Genomic DNA, 25,367 nt, shown 5'->3' on the forward strand with positions numbered 1-25,367 from the left:
TATGTGGTGGAGGAAGTGCTACACCAGCTGGAACACCTAGGCCAATATCGATGAAATCGTTCCCGTGCTCGAGCGCATATTCTGTGCTTAAACCAACTTTCTTGAAACTGTCATTGATCATATGACACGGCCAAAATTGTTAAATGTTAATATTTTAAGTGGTATTAGACCTGAAGTTTGACCGAAATTCGTCCAAATCATTGACAAAATGTGATGCCTTATTATTATATCACCATAGTACGAAAGTTGGCTTGAGCAATGATACGGGCCCTGATTCCAGTTTCTTGTGCTGAGCTCCACACGCAGCTTTTCTGCCGGAATTGAAGTCTCCACTGGTACATGTGTACCATGAACTGATATACAAATGTATTGATCTAGATCACAAAATTCATACTTATCGTGTTCAATATGTAAACATCTGAAATATTTCTTTTTTTCACAGACATTTTCATTACATAAGTTAATGATAAGTTTGTACTTTTGCAGTTTGGTTTTGTTATACTGTACTTTAATCATTCATCAGTTAGCGTTAAGCACGCGTGTTGAGTAAATGTCTAAGTATGTTTGTACACGTGGTATGTTAAGCTGTATTATATATATTCTCTTTTTAAATGAATATTTCTGTTTGCTCTGTGAGTTATATTTTAGTAAATCTATCAACTTTGTGAGATAGTGTTATACGTATTTCTGTTCACCTTGTGTGTAAGACTGTAGTAAATCTGTTCTAGTGGACCTGTTCACCAATTCGCTTAATTTGAGTAAATCTATTAACTTTTCGAGATAGTATTAATTATAAATGTTCATTATGTACGTTTTTGATATTCTTGTGTATGTTTACGTTGTGAGTTAACATTTATACATTTGAAATTTTAAAGGTCTGTTCATGTTTTGTTGTCAAATTGCAGTGCATTTGTATTTGTGATAACGGAATTTGCCAATGTTCAACTCATTTACCCAATTTGCTTGTTTATTGAATAATAGTTTTGGATTATGTTTCAATCAAGTAAACTTTCGTGTTTCGTTTGATGTCATTCTCTGAATAAATTATAAGGGCTCTGATATCCAACAAAGTCCGTATATAACAGATAACAAGGACAGGTGGATGATGTTATAACTCTAGACTATGTTCATTTTCAATGAGTAATAATAAATAACAGTTTCGATAGATTTAAACACATTTAACGTAGCATTGTTCAGTTTATATATATATACAGTATCTAACCGACATGGATTTCAGTTATAGATTAATATTTCACGCCATTTCACAACATTTCATTGTCTTTTTGTTCCTGTTTTACTCCGCGACTGTGGCGGAAGTGACGTCAAATCATCATGTCACTGCAGCTGGACATTTCGTCATGGTCCATGTGGGATTTCAAGTGATCGGGAGACTTCCCATCTGAACTTGGACTCGCCTTTCCTCCGGTGAAACTAAACGGCCAGGTCTGAAACCAAAACCCCGAAAGCATGTGATTAATGATGACACAGAATACAGAACAAAAAATAGTATGGAGAGTACAGAATGAAATAATAATAATAAGACTCGGGTAAATATGGAAAGAAGATGGCGGACGCTCGCGAGTGAAAGTTGTCTTCTATCCTGAGGCCGTCAACCTAGCATTCTAGACTCTAGCAATATATTTAGTTTATGTTTATCATGTAACCAGGACCTATAAATGTAAAAAAAATCTAAAATGTATTCTATGAATAATCGGGTAAATATATAACATCATACAGTTTACATGACGCACAAACATAAAAATGAAATATTGTCATAATTTAAAGACTCCATTTGTGCAAGTTAACGCAATCTCAATTTTAACGGTACAAAAGGAATTAAGAAAAAACCGGGAATTGTTTAGACTCTCTTGTAAACAATTTATAAATGTTTACCACCAATATTTAACATAAATACGATACACATATTATATTTTATATGTATAGTTAGTTTGGATACTCATACATTTTATCTAGTGCCTTTCTATCTATAGAATTCACATATTTGTATGATCATTTGTAGTGTGTGTAATAATTGTTATTCGACATTTTTAGAGTAGTTTGATAAATAAATTAAAAAAGAGAACTTGTGATATTTAGTCCAATATTGTTACTGTCGGTGATGGATAAATGAAAATATTCAATTCGGTAATTACTTAATTGTGAAAGGCCCACACTTCGCCGCCTCTGCTGAAACAAGGACAATAATTGTCAGAGATTATGCGGAGACGTGTTTTGAATATGGGAGATAAAAGTCGAGGCAGTATTGTCCATGTAGAATATTGAATATAAATCATAATTAAGTACTTAGAGGCGTTGATTCATAACGCTGATGTGTCGCCGTGTGAAGTCCTGTACTTGTGGCTTGTTCAGCCTAATTAGGCTCATCGACCTTGAATGATGAAGCGCCGTCCTTTCTTAACGATTTATCAAGATCAACAGAAAATCGTCCACTTAAAATACTAATTTATGGGTCCTTTTTCGTTGTATGATAAATCATAATTATGAAAATAGTCGGTGGCATTTCACAAGAATAATCCTTGAATATGTCCGGAGAAAAATTTACTTTCGTCTGAGGTCATAATTTACCTGTACGGTAATAACTGTCCATTTGGACCCTCATCAGCGCGTGCCGGCTCCCGACTGTGACGTCACAGCACCGGCCCCGACAAGAGGTTTATATGGAAAGAGGGAGCCAGTTTATAACAGTCAACAGTTTCCTATCTAATTACCGAGAGAGATGTCTGTGGCGAACTGTACCATACATTACAGCAGTGTCTGTGGTCCTCCCCACTACGTTGTTGGTCATGCCACCGTGAACTACCTCACAATGTGACAATGTTACTTGTTACCGTATAATTTACGCTACAACAATCAAATATCCTTCATTTCACAGTAGTAAATGTCTTATGAAAGATGATATGGTGTGTCAATTTGATTTATGAAGAGACAGTTTAGAATGAATGATTTACGGCCCCTGGGCTGTGTTGTCGAGTAGTTGACAACCCCCTCTCTACCTTCTCTTGCAACTTACCACACCGGCACCACAGACTTTTACAAATTAGGAAGACAATGATACATTTCATTTAGGAAATTAGAAAAAAAGAAGTATTGTTGTGAGAAGCTATGTTTCGTCGTTACATATTATACCTCTATAGCAATATTTATTTAGTTGTAGTAAAAACAGATATATTTTTTTATCGAGCATACCAATTAAGAAGGAAATACCTTTTGGAAAATTTTGTAGGTCAATAAAGAAAACGAAACAAAGTAAACATTTACTGTACCATATGACCATTGGGGCCCGTTAAGACTCATCAGCATTATCAAAGATCAAAAGAATGAATTGACATGTTTTATTCTGAAATAAAAAAAAAATGTAGGAAAGGTGTACTATGACAATCTTTTGTTTGTCTGTGTTTTACGTCCTACTAACAGATATGGTCATATAAGGACATGCCCGGTTTCGGTGGTGGAGGAAAGCCGGAGTACCCGGAAAAAAACAGGGACCTGAGGGTAATACCTTGGAACTGTACTGAATTAGGTCCAGCTAGAATAATTCACTCTGTGACGTAAAGTATCGTATATCGCGCCATTTCTTATTCCATATTATCTGCTTAAGGTACATTATTTTCTACTCTCAAGGTAACTCAATATTTCCAACCACAACATACTTTTTCTGGATGACTATACTGTAAAATCACTCATTTTCGTGTGGTTCCACGAGGTAATTATAAGCTTGCTCTAAATACACGAATTATGTGTTTTCATCCCCCCCCCCCCCCTCTGTTTCAACAGTGGTTAACACCGTTTTGGATTTCAGACTTATTGCCCCTAGATCATCACCGATAAATCCAATAAGGGCGAAACAGGTGTATGACGCAGTGTAATTCGGTTTTGGCAAACTGTGTTGATTTCTACATTATTAAGGTTCAATCACCTTTGCTTGTGTTACGTTCATCTTCCATAGAAACATAAAGGGCCAGCATCCTTAGTAACAGAATAACATAAAATATCATACTGAAAAAAAACCCCATCAGCGATACCAATGTGCAATAGAAACAGAAACAGAAGTAAATTTCATAACAAAGGGATTGCATTATTGAATAGTAATCTGGAACTGAGATATGGAGAGAATTGAAAAAAAGATATTTGCAAAAATGTTTTTACATTTTGCCATAATTCCATCGAACTTGAATTCAACTAAGGTTTACGTAAAAGAATGATATAGTATACCGTTTCTTATTCAATATTATCTGCATCGAAATATAGGTAAGGTAAACAGTTTTCTATTCTCAAGGTACCTTAATATTTCCAACCCAAACATACATATTTTGGATGATTTTTGATTTGAATGATTTCGTGGACAATCTTAATCCGCGAATGCACATGTCCATAAAAAAAATACGAGCTTCATATAAAGTCATTCTCCGTTTGAGTAGGTACACCTAATCCACGAATTAATGTACGCAAGACAAGTTGTTGTGTCGAGAAACCACGAAAGTTTGGCCGTAAGAAAATCTCTGATTTAACAGTAGTAACATTTCTTTATTCATTCACCCTTCTTTTTTTATTTCTTCTATTTGTCCGTTTACTCCGGCTTTCCTACACCAAAAATATGTCCTTAAGTAACTTTAGCTGTCAATTTGACGTAGCAGGCTGAACTTATAGCACTAACAAACCTAACCAAATTACCAAACCTTTTAAATAAATGTCAATTTACTCAAATGCCGAAATGCGACCAAATTTTACTATATCTTTGCTTACATTTAGCGCATTCAAAAATTCATTAAACAAGTGACCATTGCATAGATTAAAAATACCCCTTTATTTAGAAAAAATGCTTTGTCTTATTGTCTTACAAATGTAGGACTGAACTGTACCATCCATTGAAACATGACACATTTAATACATACAACGACAATGTATCTATGATATGCCCTGATTTCAAGTGTACTGTAAGAGGTTAAACAGTGTTTTGTATTTGGAGCTTGTGACTTTATCACCTGGGAGGTGAGAAATTTGACATATGACCCGTAGATTTAGTGCTGAGTAACCAACGTCATCCGTTTAAACATTTCCCTCTAATGTCAGACCATCACTCAAACAGTCGTTGATACATTTACATAATACAACAAATCGTTCTGATCCATCCCTAAAACAACGCTCCAAATATACATTTTACCCAAATAAAATAAAATAAAAAATACAAACTTTGACAACCATCAAATGATTCCTTTATTTATCTTATTTATTCATTTTCTGTTTTGACGCTTACCCTTTCGGAAACCCTGATCTTATTCTCTTTGTATTTTTGCAAGCGTTTTCATATTCATATTTTTTTGTGTTCAAATTTGCTATATTTTATCGGTTTTGAGTTTGAATTATGGTTTCGATGACACCACGGTATTCTCCCTTTGCGGTTTTTGGACTGAGTTCCCTTGCATATTCAGGTTTTTTTTTTTTATATACAATTACTGTTCATTGGATAACATAATTCTTGAGATCGACCTAAAATTGTATATAAATATCGGATAATATGAACCATGAAATTGTGAGGGAAGATTTGTCCAAATAAAAAAAAGGTGAAAATATATATGAAACTGAGGAACATCTAGAGAATATATTTGTATGAACTTTGCAACGAACAAAAAACTTTGGGGAAAAACCCGGAAACGTAAATCCTGATGCAACGAGGAGCAAGGAAAATAAACTTCGTTAAAAACCATAACACATGTTTTATCAATATTCAATTCTGTAAACCAAACATTTGATCATATAATTATTTTTATTCAATAAAACTTGATATTGTTGACATAATAAGATATGCTCGTAATCATCAATATGTTTTTATAGAAAGTGATATAAGTATCGATCACTAGTGCCAATGCCTATAAAAAACAAAGTGTGATATTAAATGTTATAAGTTATATATTTATATTTATATGACTTAATTTCCCCCCAAACAGCATGCTTAAAATAATTTGTTTAAATAATTTGATAATAATGACATCACCGTATCTTAAAAAACAGTTAGGCTGCTTAACAAATTCTCATTGTTTGTGAAAAGGTAACAAGTACACATGAAATCTGATCTTGGTTGTAATTTAAGTTCTACCAATAACAACGAGAAAGATGATACAAAATCAATGCTCAAATCTACCATCATACCATGAGAAAACAATCCAGACGTTAGAGTTAATTATTTTTGACAAATTCACAATAAAGTCAAAATACTTTAGCTTTGGACAACATATCGGTCATCATTTTTAAATGTGTTCTGATGAACTTTGGAATCATGTTTGTTATCGTTTTTACCGTTCCCTCAAATCTGAAGCTTTTTTGAAATTTTGAAATAGGAAAATGTTATTCCAGATTGTGTAACTGGCTGCAAAAATGATTTCTCAAATTGTCGCCTTGTTATAAAATATTTGACAAATTCTGGAAAGCTAGTCAATTAGCGTTTTTCACCAATTTTTAAATTCGGTCATCAGAAACTCACTGCATACCCCATATTAAAATGCTCAACATACTTCTAGCCTATTTTACTGATTTTATTCCAAACGAATTTGACAAAACAATACGGTTCAGGCCATACATACTACCCGTAATTGTGAATCCAGATATGACACCGATTTCGACGCACTTTTATTTATATTAAAAGCACATTGGAAAGTCTTTTAAATCAATTCTTTACACACATAGCTAACACTAGCGTGTTAATATAAATGATCATCTTCCGGTTGGTTTGATGTACATTCCATTTTAATATAATGTGCGATTCTAGGCCCAAGATATTTTTGTTTTTCCTTGACATTATACAATTGTGTAACATTCGAATTCGTTTTTGTAGGCTGACGAAAGAAGTTTTTAAATACTATTGAGAGATAGAGAGGGTTTTACTGTTCATAGAAGGCGTTTATACTATTTTCAGGTGTTCAAGATGTTCATGCAAACGTTTTACAACAATATAAGTCAGAAGAAAAGTCGAGTACAGCGCCAAAAGGTGATCTCCCTGTCAGCCAACTTACATCAAACGAATAGAGTGGACCAAATGAAATTTTAAGACTTTAACGTTTCACATTGAAAACTTGTTCGAATGTTTGAAGCTAGACGTCTGGTTTTTATGACGTACATATAGTTACTAAAATTCGTTTATTTTCTAAATCAATAATTATTTGTATTATCAATCGTTATATGTGGCATCATACCACAATACAAAATTTGATACCGAATACATAATCATCCTTTGTATCTGAATTTCATGTATTATAATATTCAAACCTAAAGAATCAGCATCTCTTAGCAACAAAATAGTAAGTATAACAGGCAATATAGTGTTGAAACCCAGAGAGTTATCATTCTTAACAAAAGAATAACATGTGATGGTTAATAGTAATTCAAAGATTCAGCATCCTTGGCAACAGAATAACATGTGATGTTATATAGAAACCCAAAGAGTCAGCATCCTTAGAAACAGAATAACGTGTAATGCTATATAGTAACCCAAAGAGTCAGCATACTAAGCAACATGATTACATGTGATGTTATATAGAAACCCAAAGGGTCAGCATTCTTAGAAACAGAATACCATGAATTATAAAATTGGAGCCCTTTGCATTAGCATCCTAAGCAACAGAATAGCATGTGATGTTGTATAGTAATCCTAAGAGTCAGCATCCCAAACAACAGAATAGCATGTGATGTTTTATAGTAACCCTAAGAGTCAGCATCCTTAGAAACAGAATAACATGTGATGTTGTATGGTAACCCTAAGAGTCAGCATCCCAAACAACAGAATAACATATGATGTTGTATAGTGACCCTAAGAGTCAGAATACCAAGCAACAGAATAACATGTGATGTTGTTAGTAACCCTAAGAGTCAGCATCCTAAGCAACATGATTACATGTGCTGTTATATAGAAACCCAAAGAGTCAGCAACCTTAGACACAGAATAACGTGTAATTTTATATAGAAACCCAAAGAGTAAGTATCCTTAGCAACAGAATAACATGTATTATAAAAGTGATACCCTTAGCGTCAGCATCCGTAGCTACAGAATAACGTGTAATATAATACTGAACCCCAAAGTCATCATATTAAGCAACAGAATATCATGAAATATAATTCTGACACCCAAATTGTCATCTTTAGCTACATAAAACATGAACTATAATATTGGAAGATAAATATTTAACTATATAAATACACTGTAAAATAGAAGTAGGAACAGAAGTAGGGCAAGGACAGTAGGAATAAAGTAAATTTTTATAACTAAAGGTTTACATTGTTAAAAGTAAATCAGGAACTGAAATATAAATTTCTTTAATTTGTCAATATTTTGCCCCAGGTCCGTTTGACTAAGGCTTTTGTCAATACTTCGATAATTTCTTGTTTTCATCCCTAAATTGAATCGAAACCTAACTTTGGAAGGTTTACAAAAACATATTTCATCAATTAATAAACAAGTATTTTTTGCTTATATTTCGATTAATTTTATAATAAAAACTTCAGGTGTAGGCCAATGAAATTGTCTCTATAACGGCGTTATTTCAATGTTCGTAAATCTTTTAATTTGCAAATGAGTTAACAGCTACACTAATGAGAAATAAATGAATCGATGCATATTCATGATTCCGATTGTTCTGTTTACATATTATACAACACGAACGTGTGAAACCAGCGCAACGACTTGAACTAAATGTCTTCTCACATGAGACCTGCAATGAGTAACAGGACAGACACTTACGTTTTTATCATCAAAATTATGTTTTGATATGATTGAGGAAATTTTGAATACATGGTAATTGTCAGAGAGGTATGAAAATACAATCAAGTAGACATAATGTATACATTTGGGGCAAATATCAATGCACTCCGCCTAGACTTCTCACTACGAAGACCACACAGCCTCGCGACCTCGTGCATAACTCACCTGAGAAAGGCGCCATTTGTCAGCCTCTTAGTACACGCGTTGTTTATTTTCGTAAGTTCTTTGACAATTTAAAAAAATGACTTATTCAAATTTGGGAAAATTTTCTGTGGAAAGTTATCGTTAGCATGTAAATGAGTGTTGAATCTACGCGGGGGGTTGGCGTGTAAGGTGTGAGGTGTATGACGGTGGGACGGTTTATAAGTGTTATCCTGTCAAACATGTCACCGCCACAGCCCAAGGTGATTTACGGCACTCACAAGCTTTTTTTTTCACTCTACAACTATTAAACTCAGCGATTGTTTCGGTGAGGTAGGTAGCGCCGACCTAAACCGTATATAATTTAATGGTGTTGTCAGCAAAGTCCTCGCTCTGTTATTAATTCTCCTTGTTTTAAGTTTTGTGATATAAATATTCTTTAGCACTTACGAGAGGTAGCAGGTACTCTTACCAATATCGATCACGTTTTATAGGTGACGAATGCACGCATGTAAACGACGTTTGTCCTGATTTAAATATTGAAACAGTTCTAATTTATGTGTTAATATGATGTAAAAGGTGGGTTGTTATCTCACAAGTTGAATATGTAAATAGGAATGCCTTCAAATGCATGTGTTTGTACTGTAAATTAAAACAAAAGATTGATCATTATACAACATTCTGTAACACTTAAAAATAAATTAAGAAAAGATAAAGTTAGGTTTTTTAATCCATTTTTCAATGCATTAATATGTACTCTGTTGCCTTTGTGATGTTAATGATGACTTTATTTTTTTTATTTTTTATTTTTAATTTCAAATAAGATTACTTTTAAGATTTCATGATTATATCCCTAAAAAATGATCAACATACATGAGTATGGTTTTGTATGATTCTTTTTTTTTGGTGAATTGATTTATGTAAAGGTTTTAAAAAAATGATTGATGTGTTTCAGTTTCTTCGTGAAGTGGTTTAAATCGCCTTTGACCGGTAGCTGGTAGATAAGATGACATTAACAGTTTGTAATCAACTGAATGGCAAATAGAAACAATGATCAAGTATTTATTTTTAACGTCTATATTTGAGTTTCTGTATTTATCCATATTTTTCCCACAGTCACTCAGACAACGGAACTGTAAATTAATCCTAAATGTGGCTTATTAGGTTCTGTATTGCTGTTGTTCTTGGTATGTGTCCGAGGTCATTCTTTGTTCATGTGTGTGTGTAATATGATATGAGTATAACTGTTATAGTTGTTATTTTATTATTGTAGAGTTGTTGAGATCATTATAACATAGATCAATATATGCATCGATCATAAATATCAATATAATCTTATCGACAACGACAAATTTTAATTTAACCTGACGGTACCGACCATATCGAAAGGGATAACTTTCTTTTTGTGGTTAAATTTAAAAGACATTTAGATTTAAAATGAATGTAGGAAAAGCAAATTGTTTCGACGATTTCATCAATCTCAAAACAAAGTACTATATGCAAATGTAAAAATATTTTAAATTTAATTCGCATCAATCGTTTCATGTACTATATCGTAAATATTTATCAAATCAATGTACTTGAAACTAGAGAATAAAAATTTCATCAAACAAAATGTATTTAGATTTTATTTATGTGTGTGTAACAATGAATTGTTTCCGTTCAAATGAGGATAAAATAACTTTTAATCTTTTTCTTAACGCTTATTGTTATTTGGGAATGTTTATGTTTTTATTTTATTTTTCTAGCTTAGAAATCCCCCCCCCCCAAAAAAAAAGTACAGTTATCGACAAAACGTTATCAGAATAATGAGCATATGTGATGTAGAAATAACTCTATAAAATTACACCATGTCAACATAATTACATCATAATATATACATAACATAATCATGATTTTATAAGTGTTTGAATATACATAACATTAAAAGCTCACTTGCTCCATAACATCTTTTATCATAACATAACCATTATTACACCATCAATAAAAATATAAACATAACCATACCCATTAATCAATAAATTACACATGTACCATTTAACTCATATGTGATCAAATATAAATAAAGAAATACTCTTTAACTGACAATGAAATACTTTTTGTATTCAGACATTTCCATAAGAAATTGATCAATAGTGCTTTTTTCTTCTTCTAAAGTTATCATCATTTAGGGACGAGAAAAAAAAATCAAGTTGAGGCAGATTTTCCAAAAATCAAGCAAGTATTGCATACAATATCATTTAGTACATAAAATGTTTAAACAAAAAGTGACGCGTAGAACATGTGTTAAAAATGATGGAAATAATATTTATTTCTATTTGTTAGAACGAAAGTTAGAAACAAAAACAACCAATCTGACATAATCAAATAAATGATATTATAATTTATGTAATATTCTTTCTAATCATTGTCAAAATATTTTAACAATAAACAAAAACATAAGGTCTTGTTCAATGAACCAATAATTTTAAAGGATCCTTTCATAGTTTTTGTTTCATTTTCCTTTTTGTTTTAATGCGTCTTCATTTCCTGCTGTCGTCTTTGAGTTTAGACTTTGGGTTCTGGTGTTTCCCTTGTAAATTAATCCTTCTGTTTTGTTTATTTAACTCCAGTAACTTAATTTTCATTTAAAAGAAACGAGCTTCATCAAATGTGTCTCATGAAAAGAAAATGAAATAATTAACAAAGATAAACATTACAAGGAAATGTCACCGTTCACGACAACGCTAGTTTGCAAAAGACGTGTTATGCTGCATCCGATTTAATGTAACCGTGCGTAGTTATTAATTTGTCGGCTTTGTTTGGCTCTCTATTCATTGATTAACATGTAATATTCATTTGATCAATTTGGTTCAATTTTAGTTTTCCCTTTATTTGTTTAAATTCATGATTCAAAATCAGCTGCACGTATAAAATTATAAGATATTTCCGAGACATTCAAATTGCTATCAAGACTACTAACATATTAATATTGTTTGATGAAGGGAATGGTTTACATATATTATGCTTAAATATTTGGCTTAAGGTCATTCAGCTTAGAGAGTTAATATTTTCATAGTTCCCATGTTCGAAAAAGAAATCGAAAATTAATTTGGATGGCCATTTTGTAACCTCGCGTTCTCCTTATATATTTCTTTAAAGAATAAGATAATATTACTGGATGTTTTACTCATGAATATTTAAAGAGGAGTCATAATAAATGAAGAATGATAATTTTGCTTTCCTGTAAATTGAAATGCACACAAATTACAACCTTTTTTTAAGACATCATATTTTTAAGACATCTTAATTGATGAAATATCATTACAGTATTGATTGCGCATTGTCTCTTTATCCATCAAATGCCTGAAAAATGATTATTGGATGAGGGCATGTTTTTTAGACAGCAATATACAACTTAAAACAGATTTGTCTCGATTCAGGTTCTTTTTATAAAAGAAAGTTGAGTCTGAGGATCCATCTGTTCTTGATACCCTACTTAAAAAGCAATTCGGGACGACCTGTTATTTATTGACTTTTCATGTTCCACAGACTTTATTGTAATGTATCAATATAAAAGGATGTTTAACTGATTGATAATTGAAGGAAAATCTACCTTACCTACTGTAAATAGTCGTAACTTTAATAACTAGTAAAGTGTTGGCATCTAATATGGTACTAACATAACAGGTTCACGTCCTAGTATGGAGTACGAAAACAAAGGGTGCCAATATTTAAGCCGCAATATTTCATTGGTCACGATTACGACTAATCAAAGTGTCGAAACTTAGTAATAAACTGATCGATTAATATGTATATTTAACCAAAACTAACACATGTACTGTTTTATGGTTGACAAGGAACTAGTTACGAATTAAGTTTTTGAATTATCATTTTTTCGAAATGAAATCTTTGATATTATCAAATATTGATATTAATATCAATGATGAAGTAATTATTGAATGATACATTTTTGATAGCTTCAAAATAAATCTGTTCTTATCCTATTTGTGCTGCTCAGGTGTTGCAACAGAAAATCACGGAAGTTGACGATTGGTTAATTGCGTCAACTAATTAGCATTATGTTGGCATACTTATTTCAGAAAACTAATACCATGATGATGTGTGAATATGTCACCTTGTCAATCTTTCATACCATGTGTAATAGGGATGCTAATTACGCGCTAATTATCCATTTTCTGTATGAATTGGAATAACCGGACACAGTCTTACGCATGTGCTTGTCGATCGATCAAGTATCTTTTCTCTCTTATATGTTGTTGTTTAAAGGTTTAGACATATGTTCCAATAATGTAAATGAAAGGTTTCTAGAAAGGAAAACTTCATCAATATTTTGTATCATTTTGATGGCGAAATGGCAAACATAAAAATAATATGAATTTATACATCGTTTATCTCCATTTCATATTTACAATACCTTTCGTTCAATTCATTACTCCATAGCTCTTTACTACAATTTTTGTTCGTTCTGATAGTCAAGCATTATAATCAACTAATTTAAATCGCGTTATAACAATAGCATATCATAATATCTATATTTTATTATTAATAAAGAAGTTTTAATAAAATAATTTTCTGAATTTAAAATCAATAATAAACAAAAAATCATACAGATAATAACTTATGTCCTTTGGCACTGTTAGCTGTTCAATTAAAATCCCTTCTGCAAATGCATCGTGCATTAGAATAGACTAACTATCAGTTGCAAAACAATATCAGTTTAAACAAATGAAAGGACATGGAAAGAAGACAATATCAACTAATTTGAATATGTCTACACTTTCAATATCATCTCTATCAATGAAATATAGAACAAAAACTTTGAAAACATAATACGGGTAAAAAAGTAAAGGCCTCATATGTGTATATTGCAATCTGCACATTAAAAACAAATTCATAGATAATAATTAAATACGTAATAATGAATTACGAGTACTTTACGACAATGTTTGTCATAATGAATTGTTAGTTTATGTATCATTCCTTCTATAAGCATGCGAGCCCCAATAATTGAGCCATCTTCATTCTCACTATGACACTCCAGCCAGCTTCATTCTCACTAGATACTCCAGCCAGCTGCATTCTCACTTAGATACTCCAGCCAGCTTCATTCTCACTAGATACTCCAGCAAACTTCATTCAGTTTCGCCTCAATACACTAGCCACTTTCGTTCCAAGCTGATGTGCCTCAATGGTAAAACAGCTGGATTACTGGGACTTTTTTTGTCAGACAAAATGCCAATCTTTGTAGTAAAACACTTGATAGTCAGCCGTGGTTAAATTAACAATACTCTAATGTATGTAATGCATGGTTGTGTAAACTGCAAACTAGGACATTTATATATAACTGTTTTTTCGTAAGCGTGATATAAGTGGGATCTTACTTTGTTAAAGATATTTAATAAAAGAAACGAGTGTCGTAAAATTTATGACTTCTACTCCATGATAAAACATGAACAATTCCTCATTAGGAATGCGATTGAATAGTGTATACACATGTATATTCTGTTGTCTACCACGAGTTATTTCACAAAGCGGTGGACTCTGCTGGTGGAGTCTTTAGTGCCCGATGTTTGCTGTAACCATGGTGACCATATTTTGCCCTTTTGAGTAGTGGTACAGTTCTTTATTTACACGCTTTATTCATTATTTAATTTGAAATCAACCAATACTCTTCGGAGGTTTTTTAATTAATAATTAATGGGTTTTACGTAACTACCATTCAGTTTCAACAGCAGATTAGAACATTTGGATTTTCAAATTTATGGCCTCTATCATCACCGAGGAGTCCTAGAAGGACGAAACAGTGTATGGTGCAATGTAATTCGTTTTTGGTTTACTGTATCTATTACTAAGTTTTAAAGGTACAATCACCTCTGTGTGTGTGTGTGTGTGTGTGTGTGGTTGTGTGTGTGTGTGTGTGTGTGTGTGGTTGTGTGTGTGTTTGTGTGCGTGTGCGTGTGTGTATGTGTGTGTGTGTGTGTGTGTGTGTTACGTTCATCTTTGTCATACGGGTACTTAAGCGTGCCACATCGTCAGGTTTTTGTAAAACTAAATAAATCATAAAGTCGATACAATCAATACGAAGAAATATAAAAGAAAAAATAAATCTTAGAAATAAAAAGGTTGCTTAGGATGAACTCGGGATTGATACGTGATACACATTAAACCAAAACATTGAAAACTTTCACATGCTCGTTACAGTAATATGAATGTCGTATTTCTAACATCGTTTGTTTGAGTAACTGTTTTATTTACTTTGTGACATATCACGCCACAGACAGTCATTAAATACCAGTAAGTCCGGCTTTGGTCATATTTGCTTTATTTAAGTATTTTAAAGGAACTTTTATGATATTAATGATATTTTTATGAACCGTAAAGAAATATTTGCCAATGACTGTCATTTAAATATTTATGAAATTGATATGAATAATAAATATGCATGAACTACCTATTCTTAGTATTCTAAGTGTGATTTTGTCAACAGGTTATATTTATATCTGCTAAATAGATATGTTTATGGATCTTAACAAAGTTAATGAACTAGTATTATTCCCGAATATTAAATTTAGCCAATGAATATATTCATATGTAAAGCAGTTAAATTGAATTCTTAGACATGATTCCGCCGGCTCTAGATATGATTTACATTTATCTTATTTTTTGGGTAATGTTATTATATTTTAATGAGTTTCTTAACGGCCCATCACATTTTTGGTAATGAATGATATATCTAATAGCGTTTCGTCATGATAGGCGCGACATTTGCTTTTTTTCTAACACTCTGTAGCTTTTGTTTTATTTTTACAATGAAATGCATTTTATTATGAAGCAACGAAATGCAACAACAAAAATGTATAGAACGTTCTATGGCGGGAGCATATCCTTTTTCCTAAATTCGTTCATCGTTTTATGTTCTTTTAAAACTATGGTATCCCCAGGAAAGACATGAAAAATCAATAATGGCTGAGAAAAGTACTNAAACCCCCCAAAAAACAACCGAAAAAAACATCTTAAATGGCAAATTGCATTAATACAAGTCAAATTAGAATCATAGTATATTGGTCGAAGGGTAAAACATGTCGTTCCAATTGATAAGCAGTAAGTACGATAAGTCCTAATTAATTAAAGTAAAACATAAGTAACAAGTGAGTTACATTCACTTTATTAAGTTGGACACGTATTAAACAGCTGACAACACAAGATTGGGGTAATAGACCAAATAGAGTACGAAAAGTTGTGTGAGGTCATTTAATAGGGCGTCATTGCCTTGAGGTATTACATGTTACACGTGACGTTACAAATAATTGTGAGTTCTTAATTTATTCAGTGAAGTTACAAATAGTGTGTGTATTAGGACCTGCTTTTGTGTGTGTCAGAATTACACGTAAAACATAAACAAATCTTTTAATTCTAATTGTGAAAAATGGTTCAAATGCAATGCCTAAATCGTGGTGAAGAACGAAATTAACACTTGGCGAATATGTTTTGTACCAGCGTAGGGCGTATGTTTTGCGAAAGTTCTCCCGTGTGTAGTATCACATTTTGGTCTTACTGTTAAATTGATAATATTGATGAAATATAAGGTAAATATGAACATATTTCCAATTATAAAATACTCACAGAACCTAAAATGGGAAATATTTTTACGGGAAGGGTAAAGGTATTTATCATACATGCTTTTATTAAAGTATGAAATACTTTTTCATATTTTATATCGAATTTCTGGTTCATACATAATAGGTTTCCCGTAATTCTTGTAATGCTATTATTCAAGGTGGTACAATGTAAATTATTTAATAGCCTTTCTACCATAGTGTTAAACAATGTAGTGTATTTGCAGACTACTAACCAGTAAGAAAGTAACGTACAATGTACGTGTTTCAAGTGTTAATCAACAGAATTAACCAATAACTTGATGTATGTAGAAAGAATGAACAAATGCTTTAATTTGCCAAAATTATCTCGCTTGTACTGTTTGACGTTTTAATGGCGTGTTGGTCAGTGAGACTGTCTGGGTCAAAGGTCGGGGCCGAAAAGGGACACGGACAAATTGGCGTAGATATCGCTCCTTGTAAAATATTGCACATTCCATATGAAGATAAATATTGAGATCAAAGGTAAACACGGCGTAGCTTTTCAAGTCACGTGCTTCAGATCACTCGCAGTTGCTGTATACCGCGCGTGTATAGATTGTAAGGCCTCCGGTATGCAGAGTACTTACAATTGTTTACAATTTGGAAAGATGCAGCCATACTCAAGTGATATTTATCATGCATCAAAACATACTTAAACACTTCATATTGTATATAAATAAATGATATCTAATAATATTTAGAACGGAAAACAGCAATTGTAAATTGTAACTAGCTAATGAATATATCATTTGATTGTTTGCTATTTCCTAATGGATGTCCATAGCTCATACAATATGTATACATTGTACTATATGTAAATTACAGTATCATTTCAGTAACAATTTAAAGGAACAGAGTAGAGCAAACAGGTGTTGCTTTACATTGTATTATCAATGTATTGCTTATGTATTCATAGCCAAAGAAAATATGTCTAACAATTAGAATTATTATCTTTTAATAACGAGTAAAAAATATAACAAACCAAACGATACATACAATATCTAGGGAGCAGAAAAACGTTATAATATACAAAGTTAACTTTGTTATTTTAATTAATGAATATTTTTTTCGAGTAAATTCAATTTTCGAGCAGAACATTATTAATAAGGTGAAATAATTGCACAGTAACAGTTACAATACATCCATATCGATTTCACTGATAATAAATCAACAATAATTTCAGCCTTGTCGGACATAATGTAATTGTTTGCTTCCCATAAAAAAATCAATCACCAAGAACTCAATATAATATAAAATTATGCTAACAAAACATGATTTAAGGTTCAAGTTATAAAACAATTCCAGTTACGAGAACCTATATAATATCAAAGTGTATTAAACTAAATTATCAAGCGAAATGGATTGATATGGAAAATGAGTTTGTGGTAAATAATACTGCCTTACTGAGATATGGAGCGTGGAGTAATGTTGAGGACAGGACCCTGACGTTATTTATGGACATGTCTCACCCTAGATGACCCGAGCATGGTCGCCGTTACCACAGTCGTATCGCACAAACCAATAAGGCACCCATGACTAGCCTGTTACGTTATTACTGATAAAAATAAATAAAAACAAGAGTGCTACATTAACGAGTGAAATGTTACACCCCGGATATCTTTAACATATTAACATTATTATCTCAACACTGGGGGTCATTAAATACTTTAAACACCACAACAACCAACTATCACTGATATCTTCTAGTCTTTTTAGACACTATATACATTTGAAGGTAGTATAAAATTGTTGATGGCGGAAATGTAAAATAACTGAGTTGTATCAATTTTAACATTTATATTGTACATGTATTAACTATTACGTTAAAAAACCCATTGATTTATATTAAACAAGATAGCGTGCTGAAGCAACATCAATTAACACGAATTTTTAAATGTAAAAAAGGTTAACTGTATCCAATCTAACATGTATCAAAGCTACCATTAACGTTGTATTTACTAGTGTGTTAAACAGAATTATTTTTTTAATCAAACAAAGCCTAGTGCTAAAGCAATATAGATGGACATGATATCGGACCTGTAAAACAAGTGAGATATATCAAATCTGCCAATAACTTTGTATTAACTAGTGTATTAACCCCCACTAATTTGTATTAAACAAGCTAGCGTGTTAATGCAACATCAAAACCTACTTGACGACAAAACGGTAAAATAATTGTTTTGTTGGATAAAATATAACATTAACATAAATTGTATTAGTGTATTAAGCCAACAGTAATCTATATAACTAAGATTTAGTTAGATTGAACAAGCCAGGGCGTAATGCAAGATTCACTTTGTCGTAATATTTCCTGATATTACGTAATGTTTATTCTTAATGAACGAAAGCAATATTGAATAATTTGGATGGAAAATGAATTATTAATTCATGTATCTTAATTCGTGTGTTAGTTATAGACAACAAATATATCTTTTCTTTACAAAACGTCTTTTTTTTTTTTTTTTTTTTTTTTTGCTTTCGATAAAATTGGAACACAGATTTAGATTTCTGGTTTTAGCCAGTTGGAGTGTTGACAGACCGAAAAATCTGAGATTCTATCAGAACGTTGTAGATCGGGTTTCTCGCACTTCTGTCGGATCAGCTGTCATTAAACCTCCGAATTAAAACAACTCTCACTAGCTGGAATGTTGTGCGCGTGAGTTATCTCACACTCATCGCACCCATTTTAGTCAATTGCTTATACTCTTCTGATTTCGGCGATAAAATATTCACAAATCATACATATCTGGGTTGCACTGAATTCTCGTAGATGTGTAATATGTGGTTCATCTTTGATGAAATCATTATCCGGGGTTTACTTCTATACATGAACCGTGAATTCTTTGTGTATGACAACTTTTTGACAATTAGAGAGAGAAAAAGTTTATATATGTCTTTAATGTTGCTTTTAAAACGCAGTGTTAAGCATATTCTTCACTTCCTCTTTGATAGAGGTGGAATCAATATCCTTTATAACAATTATAGATTTCACATAATATATAACTAACGGGTATCCATGTGCTGCATTAGTCGATGGTAAGTTTGATTTCAAGTAAAAAAAAGTTAATCAAACGTTAGTGTTTTTCAATTGTTCAATTTATTTTAAATGGAATTTGTTAAGTTTGTGTAAATTCACCGTCAAAATATCATGATGAATATATTCGACAAATAATATATAGTTGATTTGTATAATGCTTGAACTGTAGAGAGTGAACGGAAGCGATAAAGAGTAAATTATCTTTTTATAAAATCATCGTATTTGTATCATCTTTACTCCAGTATAATCTTACAAGAATACATCTTTTTTCTATATATGACTGTAAACAGGCTTATATTGTATCATATCATAATCAAACGTTTTTGCAAATGACATAAACAAATTATATCAAGAAGCAATTTCAATTTCAATTAATTAATTAATTATACATATATTAACAATGTTGGACGGTGAAGATGGCAGGCTTTCACACTGATGTACCAGTAATAATACCATCCATTAATCATAGCTTTATTCTCTATAAAGGGTAAAGCTATGATTTATGGAAGGTAAAAAAAGTGGATTTGTTTTTTTGTCATTTCATAAACCATTAGTTGTAAGCAATGATGGTCTCGGTGAGATCTTATTATTAAAAAACCATTTAAAATATTGTTGTTATGTTTTATGTAATATCAGTTTTTAAATGACAATTAACCAGAAAGTGAAAATAGAAGGAGGGGAATATTGAGGGGAATATTGATTTTCTAAATACTTCACCAGATCAAGGATGTGTGTTAAGTACAATATAACTCACCAGATTGAGAGGATGGAATGAGGGTAGTTCAGCCCCTTCTTCATCTTCAGCATCCAGTACCTGTTGTAGGTGAGCAATGTAACTGGACGCAAGACGAAGAGTGTCCAACTTAGACAGCTTAGTGTCTGCGGGTACCCAGGGTAGGGTGGTCTTCAATTTTACAAACGCTTTACTCAGTATCCGCATGCGTGATCGTTCACGCGCATTTGCTGCGTTTCTTTGAACAGGTTTTTGCTGTTTTGAGTCATCATCGTCACTTGATTGTAATTCCTTCTTTCTTCGAGGCATGGTGTCACTTTGAATAAAAGTGCAGACACTGATTTGGAGCTACTTTCATAACCGTAAGTCCGTTAGACCTACGCCATTTTTGAATGACCAAGACATGTCCGTAGCCGTGCCACTAAACCTAGGAATCATGAAGACTCGGAAGTCATAGCGTGAGTTCTGTGGAGTTCTGTGTCGGTGTCTTGGGACGATGGGTATCACCTACAAGCATATATACAAGGCGCTGGTTGACTGACACTTTCTTTACGTGAGCGATCAGAAGTGATCCATGGTTTATTTTATAGTAAGATTCACGAAGGGACGGCTCTCGGGAGGCCTCCACATCCATCAGCAGCCACCTTGTCACGGCCACGTTTGAAGTATGACCTCAGGACCACGTGACTGGACTTAACTGTAACTATTGGCTCGGAGCAACGCTGTACATGACAGAGGAACGCCTTAGTATGCAAATATGTGGTGTTAATTACTTACATGATGACCGCAAAACTATAATTTTAGAAACTTACTACGGATTAGCATACGATAGCTGCAGAAACAGTTTCATCTTCCGCTGTGTATTTTCAAGTTTGTTGTGATTGAACTTTGATAGTTATGCGAGTGTATCCGTCAGTAAGTTTGCCAAGTTATTATATTATACAAATACACACTTTATGTGAGTTTGGTTTTATAAACACCGGTCATGTTCACAGTTACGGTTTAGCACACACAAAAAAACAATATTTTAAAAATAACTGTATCATTATAATACGTGGTTTTTTCTGAAGAGATATTAATCAGATTTCGTTATACATGTATATGCTAATATTTATATGTATGAAATATATACAGAACAAGGAGGTTATCTTGACACCATTATGAGTTTAAAATGTGCTATAGATAAATCTATACATATACATTATGATATGCTTATATTTCGAGATGATCTGCTAAACATTCATTTAATATACATTATCACACATTTCACAAATTGTACTTTCCCTTTCGGACACATGCAATTGAGTTACAGGAAATCACATATGTATATGTGCAACAAACATGGCGGAATAAAATAACATTGCAACAGAAAAAAAAAATATTTCTAAAAGTCTATGCCATATTACACGTGACACGAACACTGCATACTGTACATAAACATTTCATCTTCATTTATAGAAGTGTATACCAAAGGTTGAAGATGTTTGTTAAATATTATACATTTGTGAACATCGTGAATTCAGTCACATATCAACCGAACTAGCGCTATATCTATTTCTATGGCAGGAGAGTTCTCCGGCGACAGATAACCAGTGCCGACTTATCCGCCGGAATGTAAGGTCTATCCAAACAACAACAAACTTCAAGAGCTTTCTGGAATCGTCTTTCCTCGTAGGCTTACTATCACGGTACCCTGATTTACACGACAGAAAAGCCGTTATTTTCAAATCTCGTGTAAACACGAGCGTCGCTGGTCCCACAAGCGCACTGTTTGTTTTACTCTCGGTATTGTGTGTGGAAACCCCGATGGCGATAACAACAACAGAAACCGATGCCGTCTTGATAATTCCGATTTTTGTTTAGGGTTATCTCGAATTTCTAGAATTGTTTATAGAATTTAATTGTATGGACTGTTGAAATGTCTGTTTATATTACAATGTTTCGGCTATTTATAACGTCAGAACACAATGATATATAGTATATGTATATATACATATCTTATTATGTAGCCCTATTTCATGTAACGGAACTAAAAGAACACGATATTTATTTCGGACCAGAACACAACAATGTCTGTCTGCTATGCTATATATGTTAAAATTCAAATAATGTCAAAAGTACAATCAAGTTCCAAGATAATTTTACCGCCGTCATTATTCTGAAATTTTTTACTTCACGTCACTTTTTAGAGAAATATCAGATATTAAATTTATATACACTAGCAATGCATTTAACAGAATTATAATAATCGCAATTTTATATGAATATATTGCAGTGGAATAATTTCAAACGTATTTTTCCAAACACGACAAAGGAAAGATAAAATATGTCGAGAATGAACCCTGAGAAGGGTCAATTCCTGATAAATATTACCTACCCGTGCAGGGTCGGGGGAAGGCCCGCTCTATCCTACTACATGATCGCAAGAGACAACTAATGTGCCCCCTGCAGAATCTTTCGTTTTTGTCATCTTTCCCGTTTTCTTTCTTTTTTATCCACTCTCTGTTTCCGCCGGTGTCTTCCTGAATATCCGTCCTCATATGACTCTCGCTGTTTCGAGGACGTTAAGCCCCAAGAGTTCGACTGTTTAGGTACTGTTGCGTTATCTGAGGAAACAAACTGTGTCCGCCTCTTGACCGATCGACCTGCTTATGCTTCACATGTGACTGAATGTGTTGAAGAACTTAATTAGCAAGGTAACGGATACCTTGCTATTCCTGAAATTGTATTTTGTTTTTACTTTTAGATATATCGATGATGTGTATACATACATATATAATCTACATCTATATACCCTCCTTAATTTACTGTAACGTTATGCCGGATGCCATTACATCAGGCATCGAATTGAATGTATGTTGAACTGAAGTGAACTGTGACCTATGCACTTTGACCTCTGAACCGCCTTGCCTGGTTATGCAAATTGTCACTTGTATGACATGCTCTCTCTGAATACACATGGCTTGAGTTGTCACAACATGTCGTCCCTGTGTTTCTAACTTTATTTAAGTAATTCATCGTGGCAGACGTTGTATCTATAGCTACAAACCATTACAATATTACATCAGCCGCTCACCTTGATCTTTACTTACAGCATGATCAACAGCGATTGCTTACAACTAAGCTGTACGAAAAACGTGATGATTCCGATATTCCGATCGCTAACTTTCCCTTTCTTGTTCGTAACATTCTTGCTCCCCGACATGGGTGTACACATGTTACAGATATCAAATGGTAACAGCTAAACTTACATGATGGAGTTTCGAAGGACGCATGTTGATGAAGATTGTGGACAAGTTTTACGGTTTGATCATGCTCAAATAGGATTTTTTTTAAATTTTCTTGTGAGACATAAATGCCTGCGTTTTAAGTATAGCTAAGTTATTTCACTGTCACTATCCAATATTTTCATTTTGAGGAAGTGACTTTACTTGGATTTGATCTAGCAGAAGGCGCTTATCCTTCCGGACAACCTGGTCTTATGATCCTTGTACTACTTAAGGGTGTCTGTGAACCTTTCCTTTGTTCATATATCACCCCTGTTTTATAAGTATCAAGGATTGCCTTCTTTGAGTTATTAAACAAAATATTAACAATGATCGGACGTTAAATCCCCTACCTATCCGCCACCAATCCTACCAATGTCGCTATCTAGGACAAACAAACTCGCAGCAATAAAATGATGGATGAATTTCTTGACAAGGTAAGTAAATAAAAGCCAGGCAAAAGTTTGATTTCTTGTTTAAATTTCTCTGTGTAGGTGAAAACAAAAACTCGTTGAAGAATACTTCGCGATTATGAATGGTGAAGTTGTACAATTTTCCTTAAACACAACATATTTATTTTCATTTTTCCCTTGCTTGGAATATGGTCTATACACTTTCTGTTTAAAACAGGCAAACGTACACGAAACATTTGTTGACAGTTTTTAACTGATGCTTATTTTGTTAAACATCCGAATATACACAGGATAAAAATACCAACAGAGATATCATCCATACAATATTTTTTTCTGACAGAAAGCTCGGACCCAGCGGTTGGCTGTAACCTGGTAGATGCGATTCATTCTGACAAGGTATATATGAACTACCAGTTAAAGAATGAATTATTTGTTGCAGCCAAACGTGGTAGCCTTTAGTTTTCATAGAAAGGGTTTTGTAGGCATTTCTTCTTCTTTTCGACTGTTTAAATGGCCATATGTTATTGTTAACATTTTAGCTTACTGCATAGACTTGTTAAATGTGAAACAGATTATTTCTTTCTTACTTTGAATTTCTAGTGATAATTTATGGTAAAGGGATGCTTACATTTCCGGATAACCCCTTCCCACTTCCTGATTACAGCGTTGATCCGACATTCTTCATGTCCCTTTTTTCTGTTTGTCTTTGATATCTGTTTGTCACTGATTTCTCTTTGTCTTTGATTTCTCTTTGTTTTTTATTTCTGTTTGTCTTTGTGCATTTTGTTCTATTGTCTCCTCATTTCTGTTGATTGCCTTTGCGGTTTTATTTTACTGTCCCCTCATTTCCGTTAGTTACAATTTTGTTTTGTTGTGATGTCTCCTCTTTTCCGTTTGTTGTAGTATGTGTGTTACATAAGTTAAGAAATATATTGAATGAAAAATATTTTTCCACGAATGAAAATGACAAGGACTGAATCCCTTTTCTCTCTCCGTGGTTTAGTCTTAAATGTCATATAGAGCCATGTATACGTGTAGTTTGTAATGATATTAAAGAATCAAAGTTGACTGTTCATATGTGTAGGTATACACACGATGACGTACAATGTAACGGCAGCCATGAATATTCATACGGAACAGTGTTCAGTTGGATTTCTTCGACAGTGATATGATAACCTAATTGTCGACAAATGTTACTCATGAAGCCAAACAGCAGGTGGTGTGTAGAACTTTGCAGAAGTTTATAAAGCCATCATATTGATAATAGATACCTTTATTACTGTTGTAACTTGTGTAAAGCAATAAATCATTACCGTGATTTTAAAGCTCATGTCGTATGCTAGTAGCTAAATAAAGCTATCTCTGTA

The 25,367-nt window shown here is 32.9% G+C and overlaps 1 protein-coding gene across 1 annotated transcript; it reads right to left on the bottom strand.

Moving 5' to 3' along the window:
* Window positions 1-1,108: 1,108 nt before the first annotated feature.
* Window positions 1,109-20,997, bottom strand: LOC110445199 (transcription factor 21-like). The gene is made up of 2 exons (XM_021489682.1): window positions 20,343-20,997; window positions 1,109-1,445 (listed from the first exon to the last, which is right to left on the bottom strand). The coding sequence occupies exons 1-2, from the start codon at window positions 20,628-20,630 to the stop codon at window positions 1,323-1,325; spliced, it is 411 nt and encodes a 136-aa protein (XP_021345357.1). The 5' UTR covers window positions 20,631-20,997; the 3' UTR covers window positions 1,109-1,322.
* Window positions 20,998-25,367: the final 4,370 nt, after the last annotated feature.

Source organism: Mizuhopecten yessoensis, unplaced genomic scaffold (assembly GCF_002113885.1).
Source record: "Mizuhopecten yessoensis strain PY_sf001 unplaced genomic scaffold, ASM211388v2 scaffold2111, whole genome shotgun sequence".
Lineage (NCBI taxonomy): Eukaryota > Metazoa > Mollusca > Bivalvia > Pectinida > Pectinidae > Mizuhopecten > Mizuhopecten yessoensis.